The 12,108-nt window shown below is 38.7% G+C and overlaps 1 protein-coding gene across 1 annotated transcript in view; it reads left to right on the forward strand.

Moving 5' to 3' along the window:
• CHN1 (chimerin 1) overlaps positions 1-12,108 on the forward strand; it is an 89,444-nt gene that overhangs the window by 16,444 nt on the left and 60,892 nt on the right. The window contains exons 2-5 of the mRNA XM_088527040.1: positions 1,177-1,215; positions 3,547-3,602; positions 8,980-9,011; positions 10,005-10,118. Of these exons, the coding sequence (XP_088383166.1) occupies positions 1,177-1,215; positions 3,547-3,602; positions 8,980-9,011; positions 10,005-10,118 (241 nt within the window). The remainder of the gene's footprint in view (positions 1-1,176; positions 1,216-3,546; positions 3,603-8,979; positions 9,012-10,004; positions 10,119-12,108) is intronic.

A 12,108-nucleotide genomic window follows, 5' to 3' on the forward strand; every position in this document is an offset into this window, starting at 1 on the left:
AAAAAGCACCAAAGCAGGAGTGAGTAACCGCCGAGGTGTCTGGTGCTGGTGCCTCTGTCACGGACGCAGCAGAGCTCGGGCAGCCGAGGAGCTCGCGGCAGCCGTGGGGTTTTGTCCCGGTGCTGGGACATGGGCGCACATCCGCGGCGCCTCCCAGGGATCAAAAATACAATATCCTGGGCAACGGCGGTTTGAGCCGAGCGCCTTAATACTAACCTGAAATAAGTGTTTAGAGAAGTCGCTAACAGCAAGGCAGTCCACAAGGACAGCCCTGTTTGTATGTAGCAGAAAAATATGAGGTTAAAAAAAAAAAAAAAGTGAAATGGTAGTTGAGGCAGGGTAGGGAGGGTGCTGGGGTGCTCCTGGGTAGCTTCAGTGCAAATCTTTGCCCGTTAAACTAGAAAGCATCAATTCCCCAAGCTCTGACTAGAGGTATTTTGACATGAGTGTAGGTGGGAGGGAGGGACCAATGCAGGTATTCAGAGGAAGGCTACTTAGGCTAAGGGGAGATTAAACAAAACGAAACAAAACTTGGTCAGCTTAAGGGCTGACTTCAGAGGGCTCGAGAGATCTAGAGCAGAGATGCTTGACAGTCCAGATCTCAAGAAGCAGCTTCCTAGATGTAGCTTGTAATGACAGGGCGAAACGGGGGGTTTGCTGGGTAGAGCAGAGTGGTACCAACGTGAGCAGAGCAAAGCAAATGCTCCAGCGAGAAGAGGCCGCGCTGGGAGATGTGGACATCGCGAGGACTGAGCAGCTCCCAGCAGCTCCGTGAGTGACAAGGACGGCGCTTTGCAGGGGCCTTGCAGCGCCCTTACTGCTGGGTTAGGCGGTCGGAGAGAAGCAATTCTGGTGATCTTTTCAGTGTGATTTAAATCAGACTTACAAATACATACATAATAAAACAATGCACTTCCCCCCTGCTATATCTTCAGTATTTTGGCTTCTGATCTGTGTGTTTGCCATCTTGCAAATGGTTTTACATGGCGCTTATTGTATCAGGCTTCAAAAATACTTCATTTTCATTCTAAGGAATGAAACTAGTAAAAGTGACTTGTAAAAGTAACTTCAGGTTAGGTGAAGTATGTATCGTAATGAGTCTGCAAGTGCTTCTGCAGACTTGTTTCTGTTTTAAAATGTTTCTTACACAACAGTGAGATTTTATTGTTCTTTCAGATACTGATGAATACAGACCACCTGTTTGGAAATCTTACTGTAAGTATCTCGACAGATTTTTTTTTTCAAGTTTGAATGTAAAATGTGTCATTTCAGTGCTTCAAAGTAATCATAAGTTTTATTTTCATTAGAATTATCAGTTAAGAAGTATAAAAAGTAAAAGGGTTCATTATTATCTAGAGACAGTCATGGTTGTTTATCCTCATTCTCAAAGGCATTAAATTTAGAAAAATATTAAAGCCTTAATTTGTCCATCCTTCAGTATTTTGCTTAGATTATGAACTATTTTTAACAACCGCTAATGTGTGCAATTGCTGAAAGGGTAGGGACATTAATCTGTAAATTTGTGGTGAAGCCTGTCAGTGCCTTTTGAGTCATAATTTCTTGTGTCAATAGCTTGTCATATGGCGCATCAATCGCTTAATATTGAAGCAGTTGTACAAAGAATGATGCAAACAAGCTTTTGTCTCACAGAGAATGGCTAAAAGATAAAGTTGATAAAGTTTCATTCCAATCATTAATCATGATTGAAACACTTGTTACTGGCTTCTGTATATTTTGCTTTCAGTGCAAGCATTACTAATGAACCGTAGTGCTGTATCCCTGTGAACTCGGGGAGCGCTGCCTCCTTGTTCAGTTCATTCTGTGCCATCATCTGTAATCTTTACGTGCTCCTAATGCCCCGTTGGCAGCTTGTCAGGAGCAGAAGGCTGGGGTATGTGCAAACGCGCTGGGTACCCCCTCTCCTGCAGCATCATGGCTCACCATGGTGAGCCTTTTTCATAATTTAGAATTAAGTGCACAATCATGGAGCTTGATTATGTTCCTGTCTCATGATGGATGAAGAGGAATGTCTTGTTTGACTGCCCTGGCAACAGCTACTGCAAGGAAGCTGGTGCCGAGCAGTTTGAACTGCATGCATCAATTACAGGAGGAGGATAGGGAGCCTGTTTTGTAATTTAACTAGTTTACCTGCTGCACTTTCAAGAGGAAGAAGAGGAAAGGTAGTGTCTACCGAAGAGTTTCTTCCAGAAACTGTTTTTAGCCTTGCTTAAAGAAAGGTGGAAAAGGATAAGCAATTTTTAGCCAATTTCTACAGAGCATGCTGATGGTGATTCTCCGTGGAAACACCCATATTCACTTCGTGATTTTTTTTAAACTTTCCACTTGATTCTGCAGTTGGACACCAACCAGGGCTAGTGCCATCAAATACATTTTAAAGGGGATCTAGAGCATCTGGGTGCTAGGCAAATAAGTGGTCTTGCTATGATTGAAATGAAGGTTGCTGGTTTCTACACTGATGTGCTATTCTTCATCACTAGCAAAAAATATTTTTATAGTATCACCAAGTGATATGAATTGCTTTTCAGTAACATCAACATAGAATGTTGGTGTTCTTGTGTGGAGCAAAAGGGAGTGAATTTTTCCAAACATTTTTCCAGGCATTCTGACACTTTCTCCATTCTCATGTAATTTGGAACATTAATACAGTATTCCATCTGTAGAAAAGGTTTGTGATCAAATGAGAAGCACAATGAAGTCAAGTCTTACTGGGTAAATTAATGTATGGTCTTGCTATCTGAAGGAGATGATGGCATTTGTTAACAGACCTTGGTGTTAGTGCTAATGACAGAAAGGTAGTTTTCAGAGTAGTATTCAAATATTACATTAGTGTTGACAACCTCATTTCGAAGGTGAATTATCAAAGCAAACGCCTTTCGTGGAAGAAGGTGAGAGTCCTTCCTTTGATAGCATTGTGTTATTATGTCAGCACATTAGTACCATTAAGTTTACAACTGGCCTGGTAAGGGTTGTTTCCAAAAAAAAAAAAAAAAAAAAAAAAAGAGGGGAGAATGAGGGACAGGCAGTAGAAGATATGAGTAAGGACCCACAATTTGGGCCTTGCACCTTTGACCGCTACTCCACTTCAGATCTACAAAGGCCATTTTTTACTGTGTGCAGAAAGAGTAGTGGTGAAAGCTAGAGGGTTTGATTCCACAAGTTTCTGAGTAATTCCTGTAAAGTTTCAACAGATTTCTGGTGATTGAAAGCGTGCCCAACATAGTAGGAGGAGACTCCAGCTGCTTACTGAAGAAAGTATGACACCTGCATGATCTGACATATGATTAAATTTATTTTTCTGTTTATCCAGTTTCTTTTCTGATCTGCATGAGTAAAGCTTGCCTGAGCTTACCCAGTGACTCTGTAGTGCTCTGTCAATTGGTTTGAATATCAACACTCTTTTCTAACCAGTTGTAAATAACTTTGCAGACAGGGGTATATGTGTCCCTGTGCAAAAACAGCAAAGTTCCACGTTAAAATGCCTAATGATTCTGTATTAATCACAATTTAACTTCTGTGTTCTCTCAGTATATCAGTTGCAACAGGAAGCTCCTCATCCTAGAAGGATAACTTGCACTCGTGAGGTGGGTGTCATATACATTCAATGTTTTATACAGCCAACTAATTGCAAGTCTGTACTTAATGTTGTGCAACGCAAACAGCCATTAGATGGGAGATTGGCACTGTGATAAGAGTAAGTAGCCTTCAGGGCACTAGTACCATTTCATTTAAAAATAGAATTTAAAAACATTTTGAATATCATTTACTGGTTTTGGTTTTTAAATAATTGGAAATGATTTTTCTGATCCTTTGGGGGTTCACTGAAGCAAGAGCAGAATGGTGCAGAGAAAACATATTTGTTCTTACACATACTGATGCTAATTGCATGCAATAAATCAGCAGACAGGAGACTGAAATCTCTTCTCCTTGCTCTGAGTCAGAGCACTTGGGCTTATTAATCCTAGCAGCTGAACTATGCAGAGCCACGGCAGTTAAGATCCTAAGCAGAAACAGTAGGACTCTGTTGATAGGCAGTGACACAGAAACTGAGATCTACTCATAGGGTCAGCTATTGGGGTAGCCCCTGAATTGCTCTTGTGCCTCCATGGTGTTGCAGAAGGCTGGCACCTCCTCAGAACTTCTAACTGGTACCGCACGTGCCCACGCCAGCAAGCTTGTGCTCACACCCGCATCTGTCTTGTGGCTCTGGCTGGGGGTCTGGGAAGCATCCATTTCCATTCCAAGCAGGCTGAAACGTTGGGTTTGACTTGTTAAGCAATATTACAAAACTCAACTCATACTGAATAACCACTGGAAGTTATTAAATGATTGCCATAAAATATAAGCATTTTTATCATGTGCTAAGAGAAGGGAAATTAATCTTTGAAATATGTTACTTATTTTGACGTAGTATTAAAAACAGGGGGCCGTAGGACTGTCAGGAACACTAATAACTTGCAGTTTAGATCATAAGGAGGATTACAGTGGAGAATTAAACAGGCATTTCAGTGTCAACTTTTCAAATGCCCAAATGTGATTCTACCAAGTATTCTGCCAACTTCTAAGATAAAGTAGTGATTTAATGGAAGTGAATATTTGACATAGTGGAAACACTCATGTCTTCTTTTGTTAATTTGATAGATTTGGATTTTTATAAAAGGTGGAGCTATAGCTGCTTGCAGTTGAGCAGGATATAGCTGTATGGAAGAATGATACACAGGTTCTGGAAGTCTTGCAGCAGATAAAGTAATGATTGCAACAGTTGTGCATGTAGATATGCACAGCACATATGTCTAACCAGCTCAGGGTGAAAATGAAAAATGCTTGAGGAGGTTCAGCATATTCAGTATGTGGGATATAATGTTGGCATTATATTCCATACCAGTTTGACTGCAGAGAGATCTTTCGTAGTCTTTATACCCTAGGTGATGAGAAGTCAGAAGCAGAATTTATACCAAGTTCTCCTTTATAATGTTTCTCAGAACAATGTTAGCTTATCAAGTTGAATAAGAGATATAAATGTGTGTGCAGTATCTAGATATTAAAAATCTCTTGTATCTGGGATGATGGAAATTCTTCAGGTATGACAAGACCCAGATTACTTTGTTTTCAGAATCAAACAAGATACATTTGCCTGACGTGAAAAGGTAAAAGCATTGGTGAAGCTTCTTCAAATACAGCTTATTCTGACCATTTTAACTATTGTTTATAAAATTGTTAGCTATTAATATAATTGAAATAGCTGTCAAATTGAAAAGTTAGACTGCTGTGGGGAGAACAGTTTGATGGCTGAGTTGTGTCCTGCATGAACAAATGATACCCTCCTCAGAGGGTATCTCAGCTTATAGCATTCATACCTAGAGAGGTCTTCCTGACCTGATTCTGTAATCCTAAAGTCCCTTAGAATCCGGGAGGGCGACTGGACAACCTGCACAAGGTGCCCCAAGTCAAAGCTCTCCTGAGTCCTGTCAGCACTGGGGATGCATTGTTGGCTGTAATGTAAAATTTCCATGAATTTATTCAAAATTAAATTATGGCATATAACAACCTTTTAATTAAGTGTAAAACTGTTTCTGTGCAAGGGGGAGCAAAGAAAGAAGATGACATTTTGATTTTAATATAGTTTCATTGCAGCCTTTGAAGTGCAGAGTAAACCTGCATCTGTACAACAAACACTATCGTAGGGACTGAGAAAAAAGTTAGTAAAAGTTGAGATAAATAAGAAAGCCATATGAAATCACTCAGCTGCAGATACTTAACTGCAGAACAGAACATATTAAAAGCACATTTTCTTGAAGAATCCATTTATCAAAACATACAACTCTTTGAAGCTTATGTTTAACTAATAGAGGTAAAATTGAAATAATACATTATCGTTGTTCCTTTTCCTGCTTCTACATTAATTTTATTATAATGAATCTAACAGTGTTTTTCACTGTAAGTATTGAACATTTCGCACAGCTGAGCCAAATCTGAAGTGCAAATACATTCAGTGAGTAGCAATGTGTTTAACCTTTCTCTGTGGTCTCAGCCTCTCCTGCTGGTGTTGAGCTTTGTGATCTGCTCTTTCTCAGCTGGGGCTCTATTAGCAGCCATGCTCGAGTCAGTGGGGAGCAGGATCTTTTCCTAAGCGGTTGAATCATTCAGCTGTATAAACAAATTCATAAATATTAGGAAGAGAATATTGGTCCAGATAATATCAAGAGGTCAGTGGAAAGGAATAACTTGTAATTTGGTAATGTATTAGCACATAAATTACTTCTCTTGCATTATTGTGTTCCATTTCTTGAAATAAGCAAGAGTGATGATGAGAGGGAAGAACACTTGTTAAAGAGTATTTGGAAATTACACCATTAAAAAAAGATGTTTCATTTAAGGTGTAAAGACACATGTTGTACAATTGCTGATTCTCGGAGATGCAGATAACAGAATGACCTACTTTATGTGAAATTGCTTTCAAGTACAGATAACTGAAGTTTCCACTCTGTTACTCCAGTTTCATATCAGAGTAACTCAGACGAGTGAAGTTACATTCAGATAACAACAGCGTTGTGTCCATCAAGGAGTTTTTTTTTACTGTGAAGGTGCAGCAGAACTGAAGCTTTTAACACTGTGTGATGTTCGCTTATGAATTCCAAAGTTGATGATACTATAACATTTTAAGGATGTTTGATTTCTGCATTAGGGTCACATATATATTATAACTATTTCCAGTTTATATTTTTTTTCCTTCCTGGATTTTTTTTTGTGCATAAAATCTTGTATTTATTTTCATTGTAAGATTTATTTTTATATTTTATTACAAAAAAATCTTTTGTATATAATATTATATGCACAAAAATAATGTGTATTATTGTATATGTATATATAATACATACTTTTTTATGTTGTATGTATATATGCATGTGCATGTACATATTTAGAAAATCCTTGGATGTCATGTCATATGAGATAAATATTAAATAATTATATATGAAAAGATGTTTGAAATTCCTGCCATTTTCTTTCCTTCATCCTAATGCAGTGCTAACAGTTAACAAACCTGTTACCCAGCGGCCTTGTGTAGTCTTGTCAGAACGACCTCTGTGAATAGTCAGCAAGTGCAGCGTAGGCTGAGAGGGTAACGCGCCTCTGCGCTGGAGCTGTTTTCAGTGTTCACCCAGAACAGCTTCCCAGGCTTTATAGTAAGGACGCTCCTTTCCGAAGGGCCGGTCATTGGAAGGCGCTTGCTGACTTTGCCCCTTTCACCTGTGCATAGATTCACTTATGCTGGCTTCACACCTTTACAAGGCTGCCTTGACTCATGCTAACCCACACTGCACCCCAAAATATTGTCAAACAAGGAGGCCCTTGCAGAGTGCAGCCGGGTGTGGTTTCAGCTAACAGTCTTAGTTACCTTTCTGTTTAACAGTGCTTTTTTTAGATGGGCTTTTGGGTCCAATCCAGCTCATGTTTTGACTTATCTTTTACTTACAGCTGAGGAGTATGAGCATTAGGCTAAAGAGGATCCATTAGAAGCCTCTGGGTGGATTTGTTTTAGCTATCAGTGATCACATACTGGGTCCTCCAGTTAGTTATGGAAATAAAGTGCGGCAGGGATTTTGTGAAATCCAAAAGGACACAGAAAGCCCCATTATGGTGCAGTTAAAAATAGTTAAAGATAGAAAAGAGATGGAAAAGTGCTAAACGTACTTTTATGTCTAAGTTGCTAAGCTGAAAATTATTTGTATAGGACAGTTGTGACAAGATTCCTATTTTATTTTTTTAAATAAACTTGAGTCTTGACAGTCTAAAACTTAGCTTTACTTGTGAAGATATGAATTGTTGCAGGTTTGTATAATAATAAAATATATTTACCTTTTTGTTTTCATATTTTTTGTTTCCTGTGGAATAAAAAGTTACTTTTAACAAGAAAATACGCAAGATTTTACAGGGACTTGTGCATTCATTTATCTTTAGGCTTGTTTAGGCAGTTGAGTGGAAATGATTTTATGCCTAAAATTCTTGAAGAAATAGAGACTCGATAAACTTTTCTGGTAATCTTGAAAAATTTTTCCCCATTTTTGAAATGATCCAGTCTCTTCAGGATATTTGAAAACAATTACCATGCTGGTCCATTCTTGTGTTGAAGGAAAAAAAAATATATATATATATAACATTATTAGTCTGCAGGTGGCATTATTTTTCTAAAGTAATAAACCGTCATGATGTTTTTTTTATTTCCTGGGATTATTGAAGAATTATTTTTTAAATGGCAAGACATATTTTTCCATATTTTGGACATCTGACAACTTTACATTCTATTGAGACAACTGGAGAAAAGAGCTACTTTTAATTTATAAGGCATTTTTCTGGGAAGATAGGAAAATGAAACAGAGATGATTATTTGCTGTGAATATCTTGCATTTTTATAGCTGAATCATTTTAGACTCTTGCAGTTCAGGTTGCATAACTGTTGAATTTTATTCCCCAAAGATTTTCCTCCATTAAATTTGGCAAGGGAGGATAATCTGGTGGTTTAGACTACTGAGCTCATTTGTAGGAGATCTGCAGTTCCTTACTCCGCTATCAGCATCCTGGAGTGCCCATAATACACCCAAGAAACGGTGGTGGGGTTTTTTTTGTTTTTTTAATTTGTACAATCACTATTTAGATGCTTCCAGTTTGTATGAGCGAAGCCCCAGGGGTGATGCGTGACAGGGGCAGTCCTTTCCTTCACACACTGTTCTGGGCCTTCTAGAAGCTGACATTTCCCTAAGTGCTGTGTTCATTTTCACAGTGTATTTTCACATCACAGTTCCCCCCAGGAAAATCCTTGGTTGGTAAATGATTTTTATCTATGCATTTAGAAGCGCATTTATATTCCTTTCTATTTTACTGTATTGTTCGTAGCATGTTTCCTATGTTGATATACTTACTAAATTGTAACATCACTGTTTTTTCCATTTGTTTCTTCAATAGGTAGAGAACAGACCCAAATATTATGGAAGAGAGTAAGTAACATATATCCGCAGGTGACTTACTGGTTTGTAGCACTTAGAGAAATCCCAGCAAGTGTTTACTCGGGCCGCCAGAGTTTCCTCTCCCTCTTTCCCGGTAGAAGGACACGGGGCTGGCGAGGCTTTCCATGTGCACAGTCCTGGCAAGGTCAGGTCTCCCATTTGGCTGGTGCATCATGAGCAGTCACTGCATTTTCACCTCAGCTTGGTTATTTCTGCCAGGCTGCTGCAACTCCATGTCCTTGCAGTATCAGATTCTTATTACAGTAGTGTAATTTGCCTGTTGAAAATTACAGATGCATTTTCCAATACATGTGAGTAGTATCAAGTGCTACCTTGAGGAAAATGCATCTTGCTGTCGTTTTAAATGGTTACTTATTCCAACTTAGAGGCTGGCTTTTGCAACAAACTCTTTGGGTAGGAAAAAAGAAAAGAGTAGAACATACATGTAATAGAAATGTAATGTGTATATATATGTGTATACATTTATATACTTATGTATTTTCACATTTTTATGGCAATGATGGTTAGATTTAGTGTGTCGAAATAAAACAGATTTTGTGTTCATTCTGGTGCGAATTATGCAGCATAGCTGGGTTATTTCACCATTAATTGCTGAGATCATGTGTAATCCCCAAGATTTTAGCAAATTACATAATGTCCCTGAGTGCTGCAAAATATTGTGTTGCGTACCATGGCACAAACCATTAAGCCCGCAGCAGAAAATTGACTTAATTCCACATATTAAACTGATGGAAGCTTATTTTTAAAGCAATAAGCTTGTTTCATAGATAAAGCAGAGCCTTTCTAAACCATTTAAAGTGACTTTGGCTAAAGCCAGTCAAATGTAGGCTGAAAGAGAGATTAGATTAATGGGTATGTTCCTGCAAAGTAGTCATTTTTATAGCCATTTCTTTTCAAAAGAAGAGGAAAATGTGATTTAAAACTTTGAAAAGGAGTGTGTTTCAAAATGTCTCTGTTCTTTAGATTCCATGGTATGATCTCAAGGGAGGAAGCTGACCGGTTATTAAGTGTTGCAGAGGGAAGCTATCTCATTCGTGAAAGCCAACGGCAACCTGGAACCTACACTTTGGCATTAAGGTTGGTAACTAATATTTCATTTTTGATTTATAAAATATTCAAAATATTGTACTGTGGTGCTGATCTTAATGCTTAAAATTCCTTTATTATTTTTTAACCATAGTCAGCGTCTAATGAATTTGTATCTTTGTGGTCCAGTGGCAGGGTTGGTATATTTATCCTTTCTTAGCCATTTCTGAAATGTTATTGTCCGCACCATCAAGATAACTGTGCGGTTGCGTGGTTCCTTCCTCTGCTCTTTGCAGGTAGCTGTTGCCAGCCGGTGAAGCGGTTTGTGTGAACACTCTTTAGCTAACATTGTTTGCCCTCACTCTGTAAAATGCTATCAGTTGAATCGAGGAATATCCCCACTGAGAAGCACAATGACGTTACCTTTAGAGCAAGAGAGGTTGTTTGGGCCTGGGTCGGGCACCTCGGTGCCATGTGTCAATTTGGAAAGACTGTGATGGGGAACTCTGACTGTTAGCAAGGTTTGAAATCTAAATAGAGAAAGAAAAAGTATTATATAGGGGAAGAAAATAAGATTGACTAAAATAAAACTATCCTGAAGTAACACCTTGCAATGAAGCGATAAGCAAGGTCTAATAAGCAATACCTATTTCATTTACTTCTGCTCTTACGATGTTCATTCAAAACTAAAAAGCAAACATTGTCTTAACCTCTGACTTGAAGACAAAGTGCTCCTACCATTTGCTCCTGGTGTTGCAGAGGCCCAGGGTCTGCAGACTGTAAGTGATGACGCTGCTGAGCCTTTCGAGATGTTTGGTATAGCTGCTTTTGAAAATGCTCTTCCAATCCAGCAGATCATAAGATAAGTCTCCACTAGGTTTGATGGCATCTTGTTAGACTGGAAAAGTTTTTCAAAAGCAATAAAGTCTATTTTTATAGTCATCAGAAAAGAGAATAGGTAACTGTTGATGATCATTTGGGAAAACAGTTTCAAAGCTGTCACCATTGATTTGTTTTGAATAAATCCAGCAGCTCTCAATCTGGAAAAGCAGCCTGTTGCAGCCATTTCACTACCGTTATGCTCTACGTTTATGCTCTAGCTTGACGAGTTATATTAGAAAGGGTGGTGGTCTAGAATGCTGCTTCCCCTCCCACAGTGAGTAATGCTGTGTTGTCCAGCTGTTGACTTTTGTACTGTTTGAGTGCAGTCTTTGTGTACTCTGTCTGCTTAGCTGAACTGCTGAGAACTTCCATGTTTCCATGCAGGAATCTGCATTTCCATTGACTGGAAGCAGTGTTTTGCTCAGATCCAGTTTTTCCTCTCCCTGGGATTATATACACTCAGTGTACCTGTTAGCCAGTATCCCTGCTCAGGGTGTCGAGTCTTTTATGCTCACATCTAGTATCACGCTAGATCATCCTCACGCTGGAGTGTCTCTTAAAGACTAGACAATTTCTACAGCCTTCGTCCTTTCATTCTGGCTTGGGAAACTTGTTGTGTGGGCTGTGATAAGTTTACATAAGTTTATCTGTAGTTTATCACATTTTTTGAGACCGTTGTTTGGATGTGTGTTACTACAGTGCCAGGAGAGAGAAGTACTTTAATCTGCAACATAGATAACCCCATAGGAATTTCTGAATGTCATTTTCAAGACCAGAAATTAAGTTTTACAGGCAGGTGGTTTGTATGGGCTTCTATTAAACTTCCCAAGTTGGATGGAAGGCTTCTGTCGACTTCAGGGTCATGGATCACATGCTTTCTATCAGGCTGTGGGACCTCATCTCATCTTTTTGCACTAGTCTTAAATGTTACTTTGTCATTTAAGTGGTCATGTTGATTTCAAGATCTCTTCTTATATTATTTTTGCTTCCCTTCCTTTACCTTTGTTCTACTGTTTTAGAAGATGTAGGAGGAAAGAAAACTTGGTGAACTGTTAGCTTAGAAGAACAGACAGACATAGAACAAGTTTCATTGCATTTTAAGAACTGAAACATGCAATTCAGGGAAGCATGATGATCCTGCAGTAATTAACATAGTGAC

This window comes from Tinamus guttatus, unplaced genomic scaffold (genome assembly GCF_059628265.1).
Source record: "Tinamus guttatus ecotype Peru unplaced genomic scaffold, ASM5962826v1 Tinamus_guttatus_pri_ptg000260l, whole genome shotgun sequence".
NCBI classification, from domain to species: Eukaryota; Metazoa; Chordata; class Aves; order Tinamiformes; family Tinamidae; genus Tinamus; species Tinamus guttatus.